The sequence below is a fragment of the Ictalurus furcatus genome, chromosome 19 (assembly GCF_023375685.1).
Source record: "Ictalurus furcatus strain D&B chromosome 19, Billie_1.0, whole genome shotgun sequence".
Classification (NCBI taxonomy): Eukaryota; Metazoa; Chordata; class Actinopteri; order Siluriformes; family Ictaluridae; genus Ictalurus; species Ictalurus furcatus.
The window spans coordinates 13,449,361-13,472,874 of record NC_071273.1 but is presented as its reverse complement, the minus strand read 5'-3'; the positions used below and the strand labels follow the sequence as shown (position 1 = coordinate 13,472,874).

Below are 23,514 nucleotides of genomic sequence, written 5' to 3'. Positions count from 1 at the left end.
CCCTCAGTAATTGCTTCTGTCCTTCTTGTTCACACTTTTTTCTTTCAAAATACTCAAAAGGCTTGTCTATTAATACAGGGTGCTTGGTCTCCAAGTGGCGAAGCAGTTTTGAAGGCTTCATTGCCTCATTAGAGAGCCGGTTGCCACATATTATGCAGAGCGGGCTTGATGCATGGAAATCACCTGTCACGATAAAACCATATTTCAAGTAGGACTCCTGGTATTGTCTGTTAAATGCAGCTTTCTTAGACTCTTCTTCTGTCTCCTCACTGGGCCTTTTCCCCTTCGCAAAGAAACTTTCCAGAGACGTTTGTTTTTTACTCATTTTGCTAGCTTGTGTTTTTATTTTTAGCAGTAACGTATCATGTGACCGAGACAAGCGTCTTGACATGCATCAAGAGTGAGTCATAGACGGATGTAACGGACATTTTTCAAAATAAATCATCGTTCAGACTCAGATAATAAATTAAACGGAAATAATGTACGTTATTTATTCTTTCTGTGTGGCCCAGTACCCAATGACCCACGGACCGGTACCGGTCCGCAGCCCGGGGGTTGGGGACCCCTGCTATACAGGGTCACGGGGGAGCCTGTAGCCTATCCCAGGGAACTCGGGGCACAAGGTAGGGGACACCTTGGACACATTCACACACTACAGACAATTTGGAAATGCCAATCAGCCTAAAACACACGTCTTTGAACTGGGGAGGAGACCAGAATTCCCGGAGGAAACCCCTGAAGCACGGGGAGAACGTGCAAACTCCATGCACACAGGGTGGAGGCAGGATTCGACCCCCCAACCCCGGAAGTGCGAGGCAAACATGCTAACCTCTAAGCCAGTGTGCCCCCCTCCATAACACAGAGATGTAGGTGAGGGAATTACTGTTGCAATAACTACAAATGGTTAAAATGCGTAACATGTCGTTCATTAATAAATTAAGTATTGTGATTGTCAGCAAATCGCTGTGGTATGAGGAATAAAACATTTTGGGACGCTATTATTGGAAAATAATCCACCTGTTATTGGGCCATATCACGCCACCATGTCGTGGATTATTTTCCTGTTGTGGTTTATTCCTTACTTTAAAGTTATATATTTTCATTAAAAAGACTCAGTAAAGTTTTAAGGTAAGCTGATGGATATGATATTCACTTAAACATAGAGGAAAATTGCAAAGCTTTCTTTGCATGGCACCTTCTTTAACAACACACGGAGGCTGAGTGCCACTTGACCTACTGCATGTTCAGTTTCAACAGCACTGTGTCTGGGTTGTCTGATCGACAGTACAATCCATCCAAATTTTCTTTCATCTATGCCACACTTCAAACAGTTAACTAGTTAGCTTTAAAGTATCTCTCTGCCTCTATATTCTCCTACACAATCAATCCCCAGACTTAAGGGTTTGTTTTTTCTTTATCCTTCATGCTTAGGGTAAGATCTTTGTTCTCCTCCTCAAAGCTTCCTGCCTCCTTTCTTCCTCCCTCTTTCTCTCTCTCTCTCTCTCTCTCTCTCTCTCTCTCTCTCAATGTCTCTCTGTCTCTGTCTGAAATGCCATCTTTAAGCACCTCGTGAGGGTTTTTAAGAGCATGAGAGGCTTAAGGACCTGGAGGGAGATAAACTGTTCATGTCCTTCAGCCATTGATGTATAGCTCTTGCTGTACTCGCTATCTCCTCTTATGCCATTCCTCCTCATTCTGTGATGCCCATTTATGATGATTCTGCTGCAACTGACCTCAGCACAGCATGAAAGCCCTTTCTGAGAAGACATTCAAGCACATCTTGGCCAGTCCAGTTTCAGAACTGAACTGAATATACTTGGATGTATTTAGTTATCACCTGCATCACTGTTGACTTCACTGTTGAATTCACAATGGCTTGTTAGCTCCTTGATCTGTGTCTCTCGCAGGATCCAGGAATAAGACCGAACAAACAACATTGTCTGCATTCATTGGAGAGGCTTCTTGGCTGATCATAATAGTGTACAATAGTACATGCAGTCATGTGAAAAAGCAAGTACCTCCCATGGGAATTGTTGGTTTTTCTGACATATTTGGACAAGCAAACATTTGGTCATCCTTGAAACAGTGCCTATCTGCTAAATGAATAAATGTTATAAAGGTGATGCACTCTATCAATTGACATTTTGTGGTAACAGATCAGTCACATAGGAAAAAATATGTACACCGCTACATTTATCACACCTTCAAATCCATAAAATTAGAATCAGGTGATGAAGATTGAGTGCCACTGATTAGAACCTGCTTAGGGAGTGCAGGTGGAACCTGTCTTATTTATACCCCTCTCACATCTAGTGTCTGGTGTTCACTTTGCTATTGAGGTGTGTGGTGGCATCATGCCAAAATCTAAAGAGTTCTGTAGGGCTTTCAGAAAAAAAGGTTGTGGATGCCTAGGAGTCTGGCAAGGAATTTAAAAAGATCTCCAAATTATTATTATTAAGGAAAATCATCTACAATGGGCACAGATTTCAAACGACTGCCAATTAGTCCAGGACTGTCTGTGCCAGCACATTCAGCTCAAGAGCAGACCGTCTGATGCGAAAAGAAATGACATATTAGAATGCGTGCATTAATGTAAACCTGTTGTTTACGTTACAGTCAGAACTACTATCAGAGCTGATGTTATAGAAAAATAATGTACTCCTTCTGATAAAGAATTCAACATGATGCGGTATAATACTTAATTACTGATATTAGACAAAATAAGATTCAAAAATCCATCCATCCATCTTCTATAAAGCTTATCCTAGATTCAAAAATGTGTTGGAATTTTTAACATACGCTGTTATCAGCGCCTGTACAGCAAGTGGCTCAGCCAGCATTCACGAGCTAACCATGCCATCAGTAACATAATTACATTTACTTTACATTTACAGCACTTTTTATTCTGGAGCAAAGTACAAAAGTGCTTTGTAGTCTCCACTGAACAAATTCTACTCACTCTAGTACATACAGACCAGTGTCCAGAAACATCATTAAGCTAAAACCTTGTTGGAGAGGAAAAATGTCATTGGTTTTTAACTGTATATGGTTTTGATCCATTGAGTTCTGGACTGTGTGTCTAGCACGCTTCCGCTTTGCCGCTCTGCTTACCGAGGCATAACAGAAATATCCCTAAAATTAATTATAGAAGTCTTTTAGGAATGCTTTGAATTCATTCTGATATTTCTTAAATAAGTTTGAATAACTCGCGCAAATGACTGTTTAGTGTATTGAATTGTTCTTAATTTTCAGTTATCTCTTTTTGAAGTCAAATTGAAAACCAACGAAACATGAATCTAAATGATTTACTGTAACATCCCTAAATACTATTTATTTCACAGTAATAGCTTTTACTAACAAACTTTTTCCCTTTCTTTCGCTCAGCTGAATGTAATAACTGCAGTCATTTTAACCTCCTTATCATGGCAACATGGTTTTAAATGTGAGAATGTAATACTTTCTAAACATGATGGAGCAGTTAATCCAGTTAATTTGCTTTTTATGTGTCGTGAGTAGGAGGCAAGAGAGCTGCAAGGTGTGTTTGTAGCTGAGGTAATGGAATGTGAGATGTAGTTCTTGTGCTTTGCAGGACATCTTTAACGCTGTGATCAAACAGAACCCCTTCCTGGTGCACCAGCTGCCCTGCTTCTGGAACGTCCAGCTGTCTGATCACACACGCTCTGAGAAGTGCTACAGAGACGTGTCCGACCTCAAGGTGAGACCGAAAACATAGCGAGACTCTAGACCTAGTACATATGTACCGGAGAAAATAAAAGCTCACGTCAAGCTGATGAGGGAGGGGCAGTTAACACGAGTCTGTGCTGGTGTATCTAAGATTTTTCTCCTGCCGACTGTGACCATCTGCTCTCATAGTCCGTGTGTGTGTGTGAGACTACAGTGACATTAAAGGAGTGACTTCCTGGTACCATCTCCTCTGTCCTAATGACTGCTGCCATGTGGCACTTAAACTCACCTTTTCATTTCCCACATAACAATGATTGGCTCCTTACGACTCCTTAATATAGCAACAGCACACTTTATTTTTGACGACCAGATTGAGTCTGGCTTCTGACTGGTGTAATAGTATAAGCACTTGCACCAGCAATAAAGGGCGAATCTGGATGATGCCACAGGCATCCACGACCAGGACTCCAAGACAGAATAATTAGCCCTGCTTTCTGATTGATTGTCTTCCTTTCTCCCTTGTCAATCACAGTCGCACTAACCACCTGCAGGTGTGAAAGCTTGTGTATACAGAACAGGGCTGTTAAATGTTCCTAAAAGTTTGTTTTCTGTCATTTGGAAAGATGTTTTGGCAAGCGTTTTGGCGAGGTGTCTCAGTGGAGGGATGTGTTGGCCTTTACTCTCCGAAACTGGAAGCTGCAGTTAGGAGAAATACTTTGTAAAAAAACAAAAAATAAATAAATAAATAACATCTATATGTACAGCAATGTCAGTGTAATGCAGAAGTTCTGGTACTGTAGCTGTAAATACAGCACGGTGCAGATAAGTGTCATATGGCACAGTAGGACATGTTAAAAATGTTAATGTGAATTTTCCTGTTATTCTTTTATTATCATATATGTCCAGGTGATCCACTGGAACTCGCCTAAGAAGCTGCGGGTGAAGAACAAGCATGTGGAGTTTTTCAGAAACCTTTATCTGACCTTCCTGGAGTACGATGGCAACCTGCTGAGGAGGGAGCTCTTCGGCTGTCCAAGTGAAACTGACCACAATAGTGAGAATGTAGGTACAAACAAAATAAACAATACACACAGAGTACACGAGACTAAACAAAAAAAAAATCCCTGAGGTGGATGGGCCTGTGCCCCCTGCCTTCAGATTGCAATTCTTGGATGACAGAAGAGGAACCCGATGTACTCTTCCGCTGCTGTACCCCATCCACCTTCAGTTTTGATGTGTAGTGCATTCTGAGATGCTTTTCTGCTTACCATGGTTGTAAAAAGTGGTTCCTGCCAGCTCAAACCAGTCTGGCCATTCTCCTCTGATTGCTCTTATCAACACCATTTCCACCCACAGAACAACTGCTAACTGAATTTTTTTTTTTTTCCCTCACCTTTAACTCTAGAGACTGTGTGAAAATCCCAGGAGATCAGCAGTTTCTGAAATGCTCAAACCAGCCCATCTGGCACAAACATCCATGCCATGACCCTAAAATTGACTCTCCCTCATATGAGCACTTTGAAAAGTTATTTATCAGTAATCTGATGGAGATTACGACTCCATGTCACTTAAAATAATCATACAACTAGTATAATCAGCAAAAGGTCCGAAACTTTCGGCAAAATTGTACATTGCTGCATGGCAGCAGTGTGCAGTAGAGGATTAACAGAGCATTTTGAAATCTGAAAATCAGGCAAAAACAAAATTTTGAGATTCAGTTCTCATGAGAGACACCAGAAGGAATAAAGGAGTTATCCAGACCATTCTGTTTTCTCCTTGTGAGAGAGCAGTGAGGATGAGTAAGTTAGCTATCCTCCCCACTCCACTCCTGCACACTGAGATCATATGTTTAAGTCGACTGATTCAATATAAAGAAAGAAAAAAATTCATAGGATACAGTGAGAGGTCAGATGATTGAGTGACTTGCTCGCTCTCTCTCTCTCTCTCTCTCTCTCTCTCTCTCTCTCTCTCTCTCTCTCTCTCTCTGTGTCTGCTCTGTTCCTCTCTCTCGCTCTCTGTATCGTGTGATGACAGATGCCTCTGTGGGTGAGGAACACAGATGGGTCTTTCATATGACTGTGTGCATGCTCATTCTGAGCCATTCTCTTTCCTCATAGCAAGAACAGCAGGTGCTCTTTATAATGAGACACTATTTGTAAGACACATTCTGTGGAAGGATCACAGGAGTATGCTACAGATTATGCTGCTACATTACTCCGTTTATAAGACACAGCATTCACTGATGTAGTGTGAGGAAAAGGACCTTCAAGGAAATCAGTGAAGGCCTCAGGATTTTTTGGAGCTAAAAATCTTTTTTTTTAAAATAAAGGAAGAAGAAAGGCACCACGACCGCAGCACAAAGCTTTATATCATTGGCCACCCTAGAACTGATTAGCCATTGTGTAGTCTGAATTGTGGGAAACTTTATTCAATCATGTCGCAATGTTTTATGATCATGCAGTTCCTGACCAGTTGTTCAGAAATTAGTCTGTCCATTCATATTGGGGAACGTGAGGGGATGCAGTCTATCTGGTTAAAAAGATGTTGAATCTATTCTAATTCAGTCATACATACAATGCAATATTGAAATGAGAATAGCGTGAAACATTGAATGTGTCAGTCAGTTGCAGTGGTCACCAACCCTCTTCTTGGAGATCTACCTTCCTGCAAGTTTCATCTACAACCAAAATGTAACACATCTGTTTTAGTTGATCAAGAACTTCTTAAGGTAGTGATTAGATGGTCAGGTGGGCACAATTACGGTTGGAGATAGATTTCCAGGAACAGGGTTGATGACCACTTTAGCATTTGCACATTTAGATTCTCTGGCATTATCTCTCACCTTGGCCACACCAGTCAAAATGTTTTGGATCTGCCACTGCTCATTAGCTAGTTACAGTCTGGTTTTTCCATTCCCACACAGCGTTAGAGTTTCCCTTATTGAGCATGGCACTTATCACTGATTTTAACTAAGTTGATTTAACATGAGAGAATCAGCCATCTGCCGTGGCGTTGGTTTAGTCCACCATCTGGCTGGGATTTCCTAATGGATATAATAAATTCTTTTCATAATTGTCTGTCAATGCACCATTGCTCTAAGCAAGGGCTAGTCAGTCGTGTGTGAATTTCAAACCTTTTAAAAATATTTACATGGAATAATAAATTGCTATTTTGTTTTGGTCTAATACACTCTGAATATGACCAAGGAACATGTCTATGTTTACCCTCATTAAAAATGTCTCTAATGAACATACATGAATATGCAGTTTGGAATACTTCCATGCCCTGACATTCTAGCAGATAAACTCTAGCTAGATTTCAGTGTCCGAATCTTTATTTGCATTATTGTGTTTATTTACCAGCTGCCAAACCTGTCCAATTAGACCAGAAAAATCACATTTGCTATCTTTTAATCTCCGATGTCATTGGACCAAATCTGACCCAAACACCAATCTGTTCTATTCACTATTTTAAAATACTGATTTTGGGTTCAGGGATACTTGAAGGATTGGTAATGGAATGTAAACTGTGCAGTTTCGATCTACTATAATCGTAAAATGATTCATCTCTGAATTGCCCAAATTCTTTATATTATAGATTTTCTATATATTTTTATATTACATCGGGGGTTTTTTTTCATTATTTTTAGTTCCACTTTGAAATACAGTGTTTACCCAAGCATGTAATGTGGTTTTATTATTTTCTACTAGATTTTGTTTTGTATCATTTTAGTTCTGAAAGTTGTGGAGCTATTTTTGTGTTTGATCTTTAAAGACGAATACACACCGCTCATTGCGTAACATCACTGACAATGAAACAATGGATTCATTGTATAATATACAACAGTTAGTTCCAGTCCACTAATTTGATTGGACGTGTGGCGTTTCAAGAGTGCTTATATTTAGTATAACCGCACTGGGACTTTCGCTGTGTATCACTCCGCACATCTGCAAAATTGGAATAAAATTCCATTTCCTAGTTTGAAACAGTTACTACAGTAGTGTTAGCAACATCATCAGTGGCTATAGCAAATTTATATTACAGCATGAAAGCTCATCAGATGACGATGGAAAGGAAAAAGGGACGCTAATCTCACCAGAAGAGCCTTTAACAGAAATGTACAAATCATTCTGTGCTACCTTGCCAGCTAGCCAATGGGCTATCAGTGAGTGTGGCTTCATTGGGATCTATTTCTGTTCATGGAGCAAAAATAAACAAACATTTGACATGTTGTTTGACATGTTGGTTACTCAATATGAATTTATTATTTATAAAACAGTTGTATAAAACCAATATCGCACTTGCAATTGAACGGTTACACTGCAGTGCCGATGTTCATTATAACCGCACTCTTGTTCATGCGATATTGCTTAATTTAAGCACAGTGTGTTACATTACAACAGAAATATGAGTGCAATTATGCATGCAAACAGTATGTGTGTAACTGCATTAACACAGTTTTTAACAGTACATAAAAGAAGTGAATATTTTAAGGAACATTAATAGAATTATCTTTTGCATGGAAAAATCAACTGTGTACTAACTGTACATAATAGTATTACTATAAACAATGTGTACTTTTTTTGCACTGAAAACGGCAATCAAATTTAATTTTTGTCTGTGTTTACCTTCAGTTAGTTTGTGAGGTGATTAGATATATTTTTTTCATTTAGTTGTTATTGCTGATGTAATGTTTGTATAACATTTTAATTCTTTCATTTATCCGGAGCCTAATCTGGGAAACCGGGTGCTAGGCAGGAATACACACTGGATCAGACACCAGTCTGTCTCAGGGCAAGACACACACTTGCACTTTTGATTGGCCAATCCACTACTGGCATGTTTTTGGGAGGTGGCACAGCAGAAAAGTGTTCAATCTTTCTTTAGGAGATCGTGAGTTCAAATCCTGATGATGTCACAACCACCCATGGCCAGGAGCCAAGGGAGAAAATCTAGCGCTTTCCTCTGAGTGTGTTACATCGTCCTGTGAAGCAGCAAGAGCAGCAGTTTAAAAAGATGCAGTTGGCTGGCTTCACATATCTCAGAAGAAGCATCTGTTAGCCTTTACCCTCCCTGGTTGGTAGCTGTCATTTGATAGGGGAAATCTGGATGATGGTTGAGAATTGGCAGGTGACCAAAAAAAAGATGGGAGGAAAACCCTGTAATCGATTGTTCAGGATCAAACCAGAGACCCTGGAGCTGTGAACACTACTCGCTCCTCCACCATGCTGCACTGTATATTATTTTATTTATTTGTACACTTTTACATCTCTTTAAGTATAATAGTGTGAAATTTCACTTGCCAAGCTGTGTGGTTCTACAGGCTGATTAGCCCTTCAGAGCCACAGTGCACAGCGAATGCAGTACATCTCCGGCGTCCTTCATTAAGCAAATCACTCTCGGCTTGACATTCCCCAAGAAGGTTTTGGTGCAGCATTTGTTGCACTAATCAATTTCATGGGTCCGTCTTAACGCATGCTGTTCAGTTGATTTTGCTGAGTTTGAGAAGCTATTTAAATCACATTAATGGGATACTTGGACTAATGAAGTCACTCAGGAATTAGCTGGCCAAGCATTCCTCAGCTCTACATGAGGTTTCGGATTAAAGCATTTCAGCAGATGTTAAAAAAAAAAAGTGTCCTATTTTTAAAATGTTACTCGTTGTGACACCTGTTTATATGTGCTACAAAGTGTAATTCCTACTTAGCAACAATTACTTGAAGTAAATGTTTTCTGTAGGAGTTCATCAGTCTCTCACATTAAGCTGCTGGACAGATGGCCTCACATTTGCCTGAGGAATATTCTGATATGAAGTTGACTTCATTGTTGTCTTAATGACTGCAAGTTTCCAAGGTCCTGTGACTGTAAAACAAGCTCAGATCATCACCCCTCCACCACCATGCTTGATGGTCGGTATGAGGTGTATGTGGAGATATGCTGTGGTTTTCCCCTCAAACATGGCGCTGGACCAAACATCTCGACCTTTGTCTCATCAGTCCAAAGGATATTGTTCAAGAACTTTTTAGTTTGTTCAGATGCAATTTAGCGAACCTGAGTCCATAATTTTTTATTATTTTTATTTTTTTTGAGAAAATTGCTTTTTCCTAGCCACTCTTCCATGAAAGACATACTTCTTCAGTCTTTTTTCTGATTGTGTGATTAATGAACATAAACATTTAATGTGTTTACAGGGGCCTGTTGGTTACATGGTGTAGGTCTTGGGTTTTTCTATATATTTCTGAGCATTAAACAGTCGGAACATGGACTGAATTTGCTTGGACGCCTACTCCTGGAAAGACTCCTGGCAACTGTCTCGAAGGCTTGCCATTTGTAAATAATCCTTCTCACTGTAGAATGGTGAATTGTTTGGAGATGGCCTTATAACCCTTCCCAGACTGTTGAGCAGCAACAATTGCTTCTCTGAGGTCATGGCTGATGTCCTTTCTTCTTGGCATGATGTAGACACACACCTGAGTGCTCCAGAACACCAAACTCCCAAATGTTCTACTTTTATAGAGGTAGACATGCACTTCTTCATGATTAACTAATCTTGTGCATTTCTTTAGTAACACCTGGCTCCCAGTTGCTTTATTAATGACTGTGGAAGTAGGAAGGGTGTAATTATTTTTCCCTCCTGGGGAAAAATGTTGAATGTTGGTTTAGTTTTAGGGGGGGAAATGACTACATATTGAAATCTGTTGGGGTTTTTTTTGTTGTTGTTTTTAATATTTGTAATATTAACAACAATATTATAAGGTAATATTTGTTTATAAAAGTTGGAGAGGACCAAACAATTGTTATTTAGGTCCTGATAAATAAAAACAGAATTGAAGGAGGGTGTAACTTTCTTTTTTCCATGACTATATTTAATAAAAGCTGTAAGACCAGTGAAGTGTGAAACATCTCAGCACTGTTTCCTCTTTCTTTCTTTAATGTATCGTATTAATATTGTTGTGTTGACTCAGCAGTTAATGGCAGTTACAGGTGTCTTTGATACAGGTGTAACGAAATCATTGTGTTTGTGTTGGTGTTTCAGCTCCAGAAGACTTTACTGGAGCTTGATGAGGACGATCCATGTTACGAGTTCCGGAGAGAGCGTTTCACTGTGCATCGCACACACCTGTACTTCCTGCACTACGAGTACGATCCCAGTGAAGACCAGACTGATGTTACGCTCGTGGCCCAGCTCTCCATGGACAGGTGAATATATGAAGCATTATATGACAAATGTAGATAGCATTATATATAATTTAATTGTATTAGTGATTGCTGTGTTCGATTTGAAGTCCTCTTTAATTTTGAAAGTGAATTTGTTAGGTGAAATTTGCTGGCTTGGCAAATCTGTTCACATGGTGAAATCGTGCCATTTTCTGCTGTATAGATCTGAAACATGTTTTAAAATCTGCTTACCCCCAAAAGTAAAAAGGGAGAAAATTGGATTCAGTAATTTCATTACAATTCCACTGAAAGACATCAACATGGTTAAAAGTAACTTTACTGATAAAATTTTACTGATTTTATTAAATAAAATATAAAAATAATAGCTATGACTATAGCTGCGTTTACATGGACAACAATAATCCACTCTTAACCCGATTAAGACCATACTTTGATTAAGAAACTACCATGTAAACAGCAATTTTTACTTACTTTAATCTAATTAAGGTCATACTCGAATTAAGCTCTAATCGAATTAAGACAGGTGGAGTACTCCTGTTTTAGTCGCATTATGGACGTGTATTACAGACATGTAAACACCTTAATCACATTATTAACGTCGTGTGAGTTTTCACCGCATTTTGCGACAGGACACGATCACACACGGCGGTTCTCAACATTTTACGGTGAGCAAGAGAGTTCGGCTGCGTCCCAAACCACATACTTGCCTACTATAGGCCTGTAGTGGGGAAAAATACATGTATCTCGGCTACTATATAGACGGTTAGTACACGGTTTGGGACACAGCCCACGGCTTCAAGCAGTTGTCTATTAGCATGTACAGCATGACAAATAATTAACTGCACTTAAAGCGTTCGTAAAAAAAATTTAATAAAAACACCCAAAACTGTATACGGTACTATAACGAAGACGAACTGTATGTTGATACGTGAAATTCTGGAGGAACGTCGGACGGCGTGGCGCGGTGACGTAATGATAGCGGTCTGTTAATATAATTATGATCTATAACATGTAAAACGGGAACATGACAGGAGTATTCTAAAAGCGACGCATGTAAACACCTTAATCACATTATTATCTTAATCAGAGTAAGGTCAATAATTAGATTACTGCTGTCCATGTAAACGTAGTCAATGAAAACTGTCTCTCTTTCTGCCCACCTTTATTCATACAGCAGTTTAGCTGTATTAGTTCTTATTCACTGAATGTGATCTTTGTAGAATGCAAAGATAAGTGTAGAAAGTTAAACAATTACATCTTATTAAATTTGTGATGCCAAAGTATGTTAGTCAGAAACCCCCAATTTTGGCTAAAACCCGATACTGGTGCCTCTGCCAGGAGGTGGTGGAGGCGTTTTGTTTTCAGGTTGTTCGGGTGTGTCCTACCGAGATTCTTGCTAGCGCAGTTACTCAATAATGAGTGTTTGAATGTTTGTAAGATTTATACGGAATGATCACTGTTATCAGCAGATGAACTGATTAGATTTTGGAATTGATCCAAGCAGGGAGGTTTGTATCAATTCCCAATGTCAAGATCACAGCAAGGTCAAATGTCTGAAATGTTTGGGGGTTTTTTTCTCAATAGCTTCCTTCCTGTTTGAAGTATATTTTAAGGGTGTTTGCAGCATACAAATTAGTCAAAAGAAGGACTAGACTCGTTGCCGGTGGAGGCATCCTTATTGACGGTGTTCTACTTGACTCTACTTGACTTCTACTTCTTCATCATTTCTGACCACCACACGTACACTATACTAACATTTATAATTAAACTAACATTTTAGTTGCTTAAATGTTTTTTTTAATCAGATTTTTTTTAAAAAACTTAATACAGCATTAGACAGTGATTAAAACAAGCACAATAAATAAATAAATAAATAAACAAGAGGAATGTCTATAATAAATGTAAATTATGTTATAGTTTTTAACAAATAATGTATTGTTAACTAATGAATACTTATTTCTTATTAGCTTATTAATGATGCCCTAATTCCTTATTAATAAAAAGGCTGCATCATGCTATACCAACTGACATTTCTAACAGGAAACATTCTCTAACAGGAAGTCACTCGAATAGCCAAATGCCAATTCACTGATTTTTTTTTTTATTATTATTTTAACAGCAGAACCGGTAGTCTGTATGTTCAGACCAGTGAGATCTCTGGCTTTTGCACAGACTGAAGTTTATTCAGAGCCTCATTAGATCAGCTGACCATAATGCATTGCAGTAGTCCAGCATTGGCATGTGCTAATAAACAAATTCCTCAGAGCTCCATAACATTCCTATTTGAATTACTATACAGTGCATCTGGAAAGTATTCACAGCACTTCACTTTTCCCACATTTCGTTATGTTACAGCCTTATTCCAATATGGATTAAATTCATTATTTTCCTCAAAATTCTACAAACAATACCCCATAATGACAACGTGAAAAAAGTTTGTTTGAAATTTTTGCAAATTTATTAAAAATAAAAAACAAAAAAGCACATGTACATAAGTATTCACAGCCTTTGCCATGACACTCAAAATTGAGCTCAGGTGCATTCTGTTTCCACTGATCATCCTTGAGATGTTTCTACAACTTGATTGGAGTCCACCTGTGGAAAACTCAGTTGATTGGACATGATTTGGAAAGGCTCACACCTGTCTATATAAGGTCCCACAGTTAACAATGCATGTCAGAGCACAAACCAAGCCATGAAGTCCAAGGAATTGTCTGCAGACCTCCGAGACAGGGTTGTATCGAGGCACAGATCTGGGGAAGGGTACAGAAACATTTCTGCAGCATTGAAGGTCCCACTGAGCACAGTGGCCTCCATCATCCATAAATGGAAGAAGTTTGGAACCACCAGGACTCTTCCTAGAGCTGGCCGCCCGGCCAAACTGAGCGATCGGGGGAGAAGGGCCTTAGTCAGGGAGGTGACCAAAAACCCGATGGTCACTTTGACGGCTCCAGCATGTCTCTGTGGAGAGAGGAGAACCTTCCAGAAGAACAACCATTTCTGCAGCACTCCACCAATCGGGCCTGTATGGTAGAGTGGCCAGACGGAAGTCACTCCTCAGTAAAAGGCACATGACAGCCCACCTGGAGTTTGCCAAAAGGCACCTGAAGGACTCTCAATCCAAGACAAAGATTGAACTCTTTGGCCTGAATGGCAAGCGTCATGTCTGGAGGAAACCAGGCACCACTCATCACCTGGCCAATACCATCCTACAGTGAAGCATGGTGGTGGCAGCATCATGCTGTGGGGATGTTTTTCAGCAGCAGGAACTGGGAGACTAGTCAGGATCGAGGGAAAGATGAATGCAGCAATGTACAGAGACATCCTTGATGAAAACCTGCTCCAGAGCGCTCTGGACCTCAGACTGGGGCAAAGGTTCATCTTTTAACAGGACAACAACCCTAAGCTCACAGCCAAGATAACAAAGGAGTGGCTACAGGACAACTATGTGAATGTCCTTGAGTGGCCCAGCCAGAGCCCAGACTTGAACCCGATTGAACATCTCTGGAGAGATCTGAAAATGGCTGTGCACCGACGCTCCCCATCCAACCTGATGGAGCTTGAGAGGTCCTGCAAAGAAGAATGGGAGAAACTGCCCAGAAATAGGTGTGCCAAGCTTGTAGCACCATACTCAAAAAGACTTGAGGCTGTAATTGGTGCCAAGGGTGCTTCAACAAAGTATTGAGCAAAGGCTGTGAATATTATGTACATGTGCTTTTTTGTTTTTTATTTTTAATAAATTTGCAAAGATTTCAAACAAACTTCTTTTACGTTGTCATTATGGGGTATTGTTTGTAGAATTTTGAGGAAAATAATGAATTTAATCCATATTGGAATAAGGCTATAACATAACGAAATGTGGAAAAAGTGAAGCACTGTGAATACTTTCCGGATGCACTGTATATGCTCGGACAACAGAAATTGTGCCTAAAATTGTGTTCTAGGGCAGCTAAATGTGTCTAGCACCTTTATGCAATAAAATGGAAAGAGAAAAACAAAACTGCTTTGCTGCATATTGTATTTGATTTGTTGATGTGCATAATAATTTTTCTAGTTTTTTTTAGCCTGTTGTTTTTCGATCATAAATAAATGAATAAAGTGCACATACTTTTCCAACTGCTCTTTCTGATTATTTTGTGTTTCGGGGGCAGAAGGAGCACTGAGCCTTTCAGTAATTTAACACAGTGGGTGTGTGAGAAACACTGGTGAGTGGTGTGTGCTCTCTGTAAACAAGGCATTTGCTGTTCTAACCACAGCCTGAGGAAAGATTGTTTTTACTCATTTATTACAGGCTTCAGCTGAACAAATACAGCCTCTAAACCCTCCTGATATTTGAAACTGATTTTAAATATCCATGTTTTGTGAACACTTCCTGCTCTCCCATTTTTGTATCTTTCAGCATCACTTCACTTCAATAATGAGAAAGTTCTCAATTTGCTCTGGTCCGTAATGATACAAGTGAGAGAGAACTGTGAACACGCGTGTGCTTTCTCTGCTTTCATTTTAAATTGGTATTCTCCAATATCCACCAGCCTTCACTCACTCTGCTGGGACAGAACAGCTACAGAGTCATATCTGATTGAGCTAGGGTCATCAACAAAGACCATTCCTTCCAACACACTTGGCAAGGAAAGAAGTCCAACGTGTGATCATTTCTGTCAAATGGTGGTTTTTTTGGGTGAAGATGCATCAAGTGTTGGATCTTAGCCAATATTTAATAGAAATTTTCTTTACTTTTCTCAGTAGAATTGACGTGGTAGTGATTAAAAGAAAGAACTACATTTCTCAACAAATATAGGGAAATCTTCACAGATATAATCTAACCTCAATTTGAATTACACTTGAGTGGCCTCAAAGGAGATCTAGTGAATGAACCATCAGCCTTTTTGCTCAGCAAGAACCTTATTAATTTTTATTCGAACCCTATTCTGTCTGTCTCAGTAACACATTATTAAGAACATTAGGTCTCCATATTAGAGTAGACTTAAATTTAATCAATTAATTCTAAGCATTTCAAGTCAAGTGCAGGGTTTTCTTTATTCCTTCTGTTCAGTTTGGTCCCTCCAACATTTTAATAATCACTCAGGTCTTTAGTATCTATCTGTATTCTTTACACAGAGTCCTTCAGCTCTTGCCCGTTTCTCAGACATACCTGAAAGACACTAAATACTGAACAAGCCACTGGTTTCTGATGTCAAGTGTTAGGACGTACTTCAGATTTGCTGCGTATGTGCTGTAACTGGAGAAAGGAAATGAAGTAGTTGACAGGTTATACAGACGTTTACAGTGACTTATCTCAAAAGGGGACTGTATTCCGAAGCTTACAAAATGGATGCTGTCAATATTTGAAATTTCTGTCTGTCTCTTGGTGACAGGCTGTCCTTTTTATGGGTGTTACTGTTCGAAAGTTTCACTGTATGATAAACTGTGGATGATGTGCTTAGGAACATGCTAGGAGTGGTAGCAGAGGTAGCACTGTTATTTGTTTACAACAGTAGCGGATTACATAGCTGAAGGGTTTTCGTTCATGTCCCCTGGGCAGAGAAACGGAGGTTACTGTAGTATGATTTAAGGGGAGTGATGAAATTTGAAGTGATTGTAATAGATGGAGATACATTTGAACTGTAATTTTAGTCAACAGTAACATAACGTCTGATTATGGTAAATGGTCTTCACTTATATAGCACTTTTTTAACCTTAGCGGTTCCAAAGCACTTTACACAGTGTCTCTTTTATCCATTCACACACACACACACACACACACACACACACACCAATGGTAGCAGAGCTGCCATGCAAGGTGCTAACTTGCCATCAGGAGCAACTTGAGGTTCAGGACACTTCGTTATGTGGAGTCATGTGGGCCGGGAATCGAACCACCAACCCTGTGATTAGTGGACAACCCACTGTACCACCTGAGCCACAGCCACCCCATCGATTATTAAATGATTATACATGATTATACACCATGACACTGAAACCGTGACACTATTACAACCCTAGTCCTCTTACACTTCATAAGATGAGAATGGTGTTGCACTTTGTTTGACTGAAAAGGTCAAGAGGGCAAAACCTTTACTTTCCACCTGGGGCAGTGAATCTAATCCTGCAGTCTCCAGTGTCCAGACTGACAATCAAGGAAGTATAATATTTTTCAGATCAATCAAAATGGTCTGCAAACCAAAATGATTAATGATGTGGTCTAACCTCAGTAATATGTATGTCCATGTCAGCCTTTGGTCAAAACCTTATGAAAGCCTGTTGGTAGACTTGATGAAATAAGTTATGTGTTTGTCAGGCTGCAGATGCTTGAGGCCATCTGTAAACACTGGGAAGGACCAATCAGTCTGGCTCTCTACCTGTCTGATGCTGAGGCACAGCAATTCCTGCGCTATGCTCAGGGTTCTGAGGTGCTTATGAGCAGAAGCAATGTGGGATACCATATCGTCTACAAAGAGGGCCAATTCTACCCCGTCAACCTGCTGCGCAATGTTGCCATGAAACAAGTCAACACACCCTACATGTTCCTGTCTGACATTGACTTCCTGCCCATGTATGGACTCTATGAATACCTCAGGTAAGATAAGTCGGCTTACAGCCAAAAAGTATTTGACCCCTTCTGGTTTTGTGTATATCTCAAACTAAACAGTTTTACTTCTTCAAATGAAATACAACCTGATATAAAACAAAGGCAACCCATACACTGTTTCAAAATCATATTCTGTAAACACACAATACAGTTTGTATTTATTTATTTAATTAATTGAGCCAAAAAAAAAAAAAGTTATCCAACACCTATCACCCATGTGAAAAACTATTTGCCCTTAAACTTAAAATCTGGTTGTGCCACCTTTAGCAGCAATAATTGCTATCAAACGCTTCCGATAACTGGAGATCAATTTTTCACTTAATTCTAGGACTAGGACTTACTCCTATGCTTTGGATCATTGTCTTGCTGCATAATCCAGTTGCGCTTGAGTTTCAACTTACAGACTGAAGACCGGACATTCTCCTTTAGGATTTTCTGGTCGAGAACAGAATTCACGTTTCCCTCAATTATAGCAAGTTGCCCACTCCTCAGTCCACAGAACATTCTCCCAAAAGGTTTGAGGATCATCAAAGTGTGTTTTGGCAAAATTCAGATGAGTCTTAATGTTCTTCTGGGTTAGCAGTGGTTTTCACCTCACCACTCTTCCATGGATGCCATTATTGCCCAGTGTCTTTCTGATAGTGGAGTCATGAACAGTGACCATTATTGATATAAGAGAGGCCTGTAGTTCCTTTGATGTTGTTCTTGGCTCTTTTGTGACTTGCTGGATAAGTCTTCACTGTACTCTTGGAGGAAGTTTGGAATAACGGCCACTTCTGGGAAGGTTCGCTACTGTGCTGAGTTTTTCCATTTGGAGATAACGGCTCTCACTGTGGTTCTTTGGAGTCCCAGAGCCTTTGAAATAGCTTTGTAGCCCTTCCCAGACTGATGTATTTTTTTTAATCACCTTCTTCCTCATCAAATCTGGAATTTCTTTCAACTGTGGCATAGTGTGTTACTGGGTAAGACCTTTTAACCAACTTCAAGTGTTGAAAAAGTTCTGTTTAAGTGTTGATTTGATTGAACAGGGTTTGCAGTAATCAGGCCTGGTTGTGTCTAGTCCAGCTGAACCCCATTATGAATGCAGTTTCATAGATTTGGGGAATTACAGGGACAAATACATTGTCACACAGGCCCAGTTGGCATTGGATAACGTTTCTGCTTCAATAAATAACATTAGCATTTAAAAACTGTATTTTGTTTTTACTCAGGTTGCCTTTGTTTTATCTTAGATTTTGTTATAATTTCTGAAACAATTCAGTACGAGATGTACACAAAACAGAAGAAATCAGGAGATTACTTTTTCACAGCACTGTATATTGTGTTTCTACTCCACACACACCTCAGCAGGGTAATCCAGACCTGCCAACCTTCATGCATTTTACACATCAGAGTACACTAGTACGAGTTATCTCTCAAAAAATGGCAAAAGTGCAGTCTTTTTTCCTCCAACAATTAAAAACAGAGGTTGAGCCAATTAACATATGAATCTGAAATGATGCGTAGGTGCCTATGGGTCTCGAACTCTCAGATATTAACCAGCACTCTCTGGAAGCCCCACTCCCTTCCTCCCCATCTCACATTAGTAATTGTTTGACTGGTGCTATCATCCAGACTCAATATTCCTGATTTGAGGGAACTGATGAGGCACCCTCAGCTTCTGTCAAGGTAAATGGAGAATGTTTTGCGTTCATTAATGGACTATATTAGACACGTATTGTTAACATCAATTAATTATATTTATTAGGGATGCCACCGAAATTTCAGCCATCAAAACATCAACTGAAAATGATCAAAATGAAACTTTTGTTTTTCTGATTAAATAAAAACAGGCAGAGAATTTGGACCCTGTCAAAAAAAGATTAAATAGGCCTATAAAGAAGTGTTAAATCTAACATGTTACAAATACTTTTAATGGTAGCCTAATGATAATTGTAAAGTGATTAAGAACGCTGTTTGTTTGCTTTGCTCTCCTGCGCCAGTCAGCAACGATGTGTTCAAACAGTTTGAGCATCAGTGAAACAATACAAGTATCAGTGTGGAACAGACCCCTTTTCATAAGGGTCATGTACACAAGCTATTTGTAAAAGGAATAGGCCTATAATTAAAAAATGTTCTGTTTTGGTTTTTTTGACAGTTTACAACATTACATTTTTTTTTCCTCCCCCTTCTTTCAGTAGAACTACACATTATTCCTCTTCGGGCCTGGCAGGTCTGGTAATCAAGAACTCTGTACCCTTTAGCCTGTTTGTACATGATCCGGATATGACCACATTTGCTCTGAGGCCCTTGAGTGTTCCATAGCAGGACTAAGAATAGTCAAGAGCTGTGAATATTCCTAAAAACTATTAGTAAAGACTTAGGCTTTCAATCAATGAGGAAATTAACAGAAATGTTATTGTATGACTATTTCCACTGCCTTATTTATTACAAGCTGAACAATAACATCAATGTATGATGTCTTTCCTGCAGGAAATCTGTAGTCCAGCTGGATATGGCGCACAATAAAAAGGCTCTGGTAGTGCCTGCATTTGAGACGCTGCGTTACCGGCTGTCATTCCCCAAATCCAAGGCTGAGCTGCTGTCCCAGCTGGACATGGGCACTCTCTTCACCTTCAGGTTTCCCTCAAAAATATGTCAGAAGTATCGCAGTGACTTCTTCATAGAAGCAAGAGGTTTCCTGACAAAATTTTTTTTGTTTGATTAAATCTTTGGTTTTCTTCAGATATCATGTATGGACAAAAGGCCACGCTCCAACCAACTTTGCGAAATGGCGGACAGCCACAACGCCGTACAGAGTGCAGTGGGAGGCTGACTTTGAGCCTTACGTGATGGTGAGGAGGGACAGTCCAGAATATGACCGCAGATTTGTGGGATTCGGCTGGAACAAAGTGGCTCACATTATGGAGTTGGATGCACAGGTAATGCTACAAACATGAACTGATGTTTGCACAAAAGTCATATTTTTTGGCTGAAAACTGAGACATAAATTCAGTGATGTATCTAAATAACCTCCATGGCTTTGACATGACATGGTCAGTGATTAGAGGATGGCAAAATAATGTCGGTTGCTGTGGTGCATTTTGACAACGTTGGTTCTGTTAAGTAATTTGCCGAGACAGTAAATAATGCAAATTGTTATTCATATAGAAATATTCTATAGCCAGATAGATAATCCAGAATGCCAGGGGGAGATTCGGCAGTTTCATGTACAGTGCTGTGAAAAAGTATTTGCTGATTTCCTCTGTTTTTTTGTACATCTCATATTAAATAGTTTTAGATCTTCAAACAAAATCCAACATAAAACAAAAGCAACCTGAGTAAACACACAATACAGTTTTTATTCATTTCCTTTTTTTTTAATTGAAGCAAAAAAAAGTTATCCAACACCTGTCACCCATGTGAAAAACTAATTGCTCCCCTAAACTTAAAATCTGGTTGTGCCACCTTCAGCAGCAATAACTGCAACCAGACACTTCCAGTAACTGGAGATCAGACTTTTTCACAGCACTGTATAATCGTACATCCTGGTATTTTTAACAGTAGTACATTCGAGCACTCTAAAAGTATGAATTGGTCTTTTCCATTGAAGACACATTTGAATTACTAGTGTGACATTTACATTTAGAGCGTTTAGCAGGTGCCCTTTTCCAGCAGGACTAACAGAAGTACTTTGACTCCATCATTGACGTTCTTTACTAATGCATCTGCATTTCTGTTCTCTCATTAATTAATTAGCACATAATAGAAACGCAATTAAGCAGCAGAGCCTCGGTTATATTTTGGATGAGCATACAACTGATCTAAATAGTTAGATAGCAGCGTCTTCTAAAATATATGTCTGAATGAATTATTTTATTGTTCTTCCCGACAGGAATACGAGTTTGTGGTTCTTCCCAACGCCTATATGATCCACATGCCTCATGCGCCGAGCTTCGACATCACCAAGTTCCGCTCCAACAAACAATACCGTGCTTGCCTCAAGACTCTCAAAGAAGAGTTTCAGCAGAACATGTCTCGCCGCTACGGATTTGCTGCCCTCAAATACATGACTGCAGACAACAACAGCTAGTAAAGTCACAGTAAAGTTTCAGTTTTCAGGTGGTACCATTAGATATCACATAGGAAAGCAGTGGGTCTGTAATGGACCCAACAATGGACTCAGGAGTGTGTTCTTCCATTCTATCCTTCAGGAAGCTGCCATGATGACCATTTTGTCACTGCATTGGAAACAGAAATAGTGCAGTGTGTCATGGCGTTGTTCTGGACAAATTCAATCCACCCAGCTTCCCAGATGAACAGGGAATTCATCTGCTCCATGAACAGGAATTGAGATGTTATTAACCATTGGGCAAGCACAAAAATGTATATGGGCTGACTTGTGTTCCAGTCAGCTGGACTGAATATGAGCAAAGGGAATGCCACTGCAGAGACCGAGCTGTGGTTTGGTGTTGGATTACATCTACTGATGCCCAAAAGCTGAATTTAACATGTTTGTGTGTGCTTTCAGTCATAGGGTGATGTTTAGCAGTACTGGATCTCAGACTAATGACAGGTTAGCTTTCAGAATAAGCAACACAGAGACACAGAAAGGGATTCCCAGTCATTTTTGTCAGGAAAATGATTATTAAAGTGAGTATTAATATGATGTTTACATCTTTTACAGAATATAACAGTATTGTTTTTTTAAATTAAAAAAAGGTTCAATGTCTTAGATTTTATAGCACCTTTGTGGAATCACTTTTCTTGTTAGAGCTCAGTAAGAGCCCAGGTAGGCTAAAGATTGCATCCAATACTTAGTAACTGTTGTGTTTATGGGAAATGTCAGGCTCTCAGCATTGACAGTCCAGACACAGACGAAAGCCCCGAATCATGTATTTGTAAATCTGAGTCACTTTTTTTTTTCTTCAGTATTTTATTGTATGTTTTCATATTTCTGTGCTCAATGTGATTTAAATGTTTTGTGTCATTGTTCTATGTCTATAAGTATTACATTTACATTTCTTGCAGCTAACAGAAATGCACTCCGAGTTTAAAAGGCGAAGGTTTGGAAACCTACGTATGTGTGTGTGGGGGGGTAACAAGAGAACAGGTAATATGTAGTACACAGTGTTATTTAGGACGCAAGTCAACTGCCAGTACCGGTATACATGATGTACAAATAATTGTGCAGCATTTTTCCAGGGTTAGTTTGCACTTTTTTCCTCTAATGATGTGGAAATTCCTTCAGTTATGTTGTGTTTGAATGAAAGAAATCCTAATTCACACACCCACAAATCTGAAAAATCAAGAACAATGTTGGGATTGACGGTGAAAATGGACATTTGAATTGAGGGACCACATATATGGGCATGTTATTTTGCTGATCTCTGTCAGCAGCTGTTGATTGCTCTTATTGGTTTACAGATCACTTGTACAGTGTATAGAAACAGTGAAATGGCTGCACACAGCTGACCTTTTCACGCTTGATCTGCTGCTCAAACTTTTTGAATGAATCTGTGCTAACTGGTGCAGGAGAAGAAAAACAAAAAAGGAAACTAGATACATTTTTAATTTCTTTATAATTACCATTAACGTTATTTGTACAGTGTTACTGTAGATTTGATATTTCATTGTAGGCATATTTAATCTCTTGTTTTAGGTCATTTTTTTGTCTTCTGGTGACTATTTGACTATTTTCAGCCAGAATGTTTGGCATCCCTAATAAATATAGTTAACTGAAGTTAACTGTGTACTTGTTAAAAGTCAAATTGCACTTTGTATACCTTGACACAAAGCGAGGACGCCATGTCAGTCGAGAGCAGCACCCAAATCATCTGGCATTTTCAGAAGGGGGTGGTTGGGGGAGACGACTTCTCTTTGGCATATTTTTGAGTGATAACTAGTACTAGTAAAGTATTAAAATGCGGAGCTCCCACACAACATGTGTGAAAGTTGGCAGGTCTGATAGATTAGCATGGCTGCTGGAAAAAGTCATCAAACATCCTGTATGTTTACTTCAGTTTTTAATGTGTGCAGACAGGGTTTGTGTGTAGACAGGGTTTGTGTGTGTGAGAATGAGT

The 23,514-nt window shown here is 39.4% G+C and overlaps 1 protein-coding gene across 1 annotated transcript in view; it reads left to right on the top strand.

The window, feature by feature from the left end:
• The window catches only part of LOC128623070 (xylosyl- and glucuronyltransferase LARGE1), an 81,867-nt gene extending 58,461 nt beyond the window's left edge, over window positions 1-23,406 (top strand). Inside the window, exons 9-15 of the mRNA XM_053649938.1 lie at window positions 3,590-3,715; window positions 4,591-4,746; window positions 10,721-10,884; window positions 17,162-17,440; window positions 19,925-20,071; window positions 20,178-20,373; window positions 21,327-23,406. Coding sequence (XP_053505913.1) covers window positions 3,590-3,715; window positions 4,591-4,746; window positions 10,721-10,884; window positions 17,162-17,440; window positions 19,925-20,071; window positions 20,178-20,373; window positions 21,327-21,524 — 1,266 coding nt within the window. The 3' untranslated portion in view covers window positions 21,525-23,406. The remainder of the gene's footprint in view (window positions 1-3,589; window positions 3,716-4,590; window positions 4,747-10,720; window positions 10,885-17,161; window positions 17,441-19,924; window positions 20,072-20,177; window positions 20,374-21,326) is intronic.
• The last annotated feature ends 108 nt before the right edge of the window (window positions 23,407-23,514 follow it).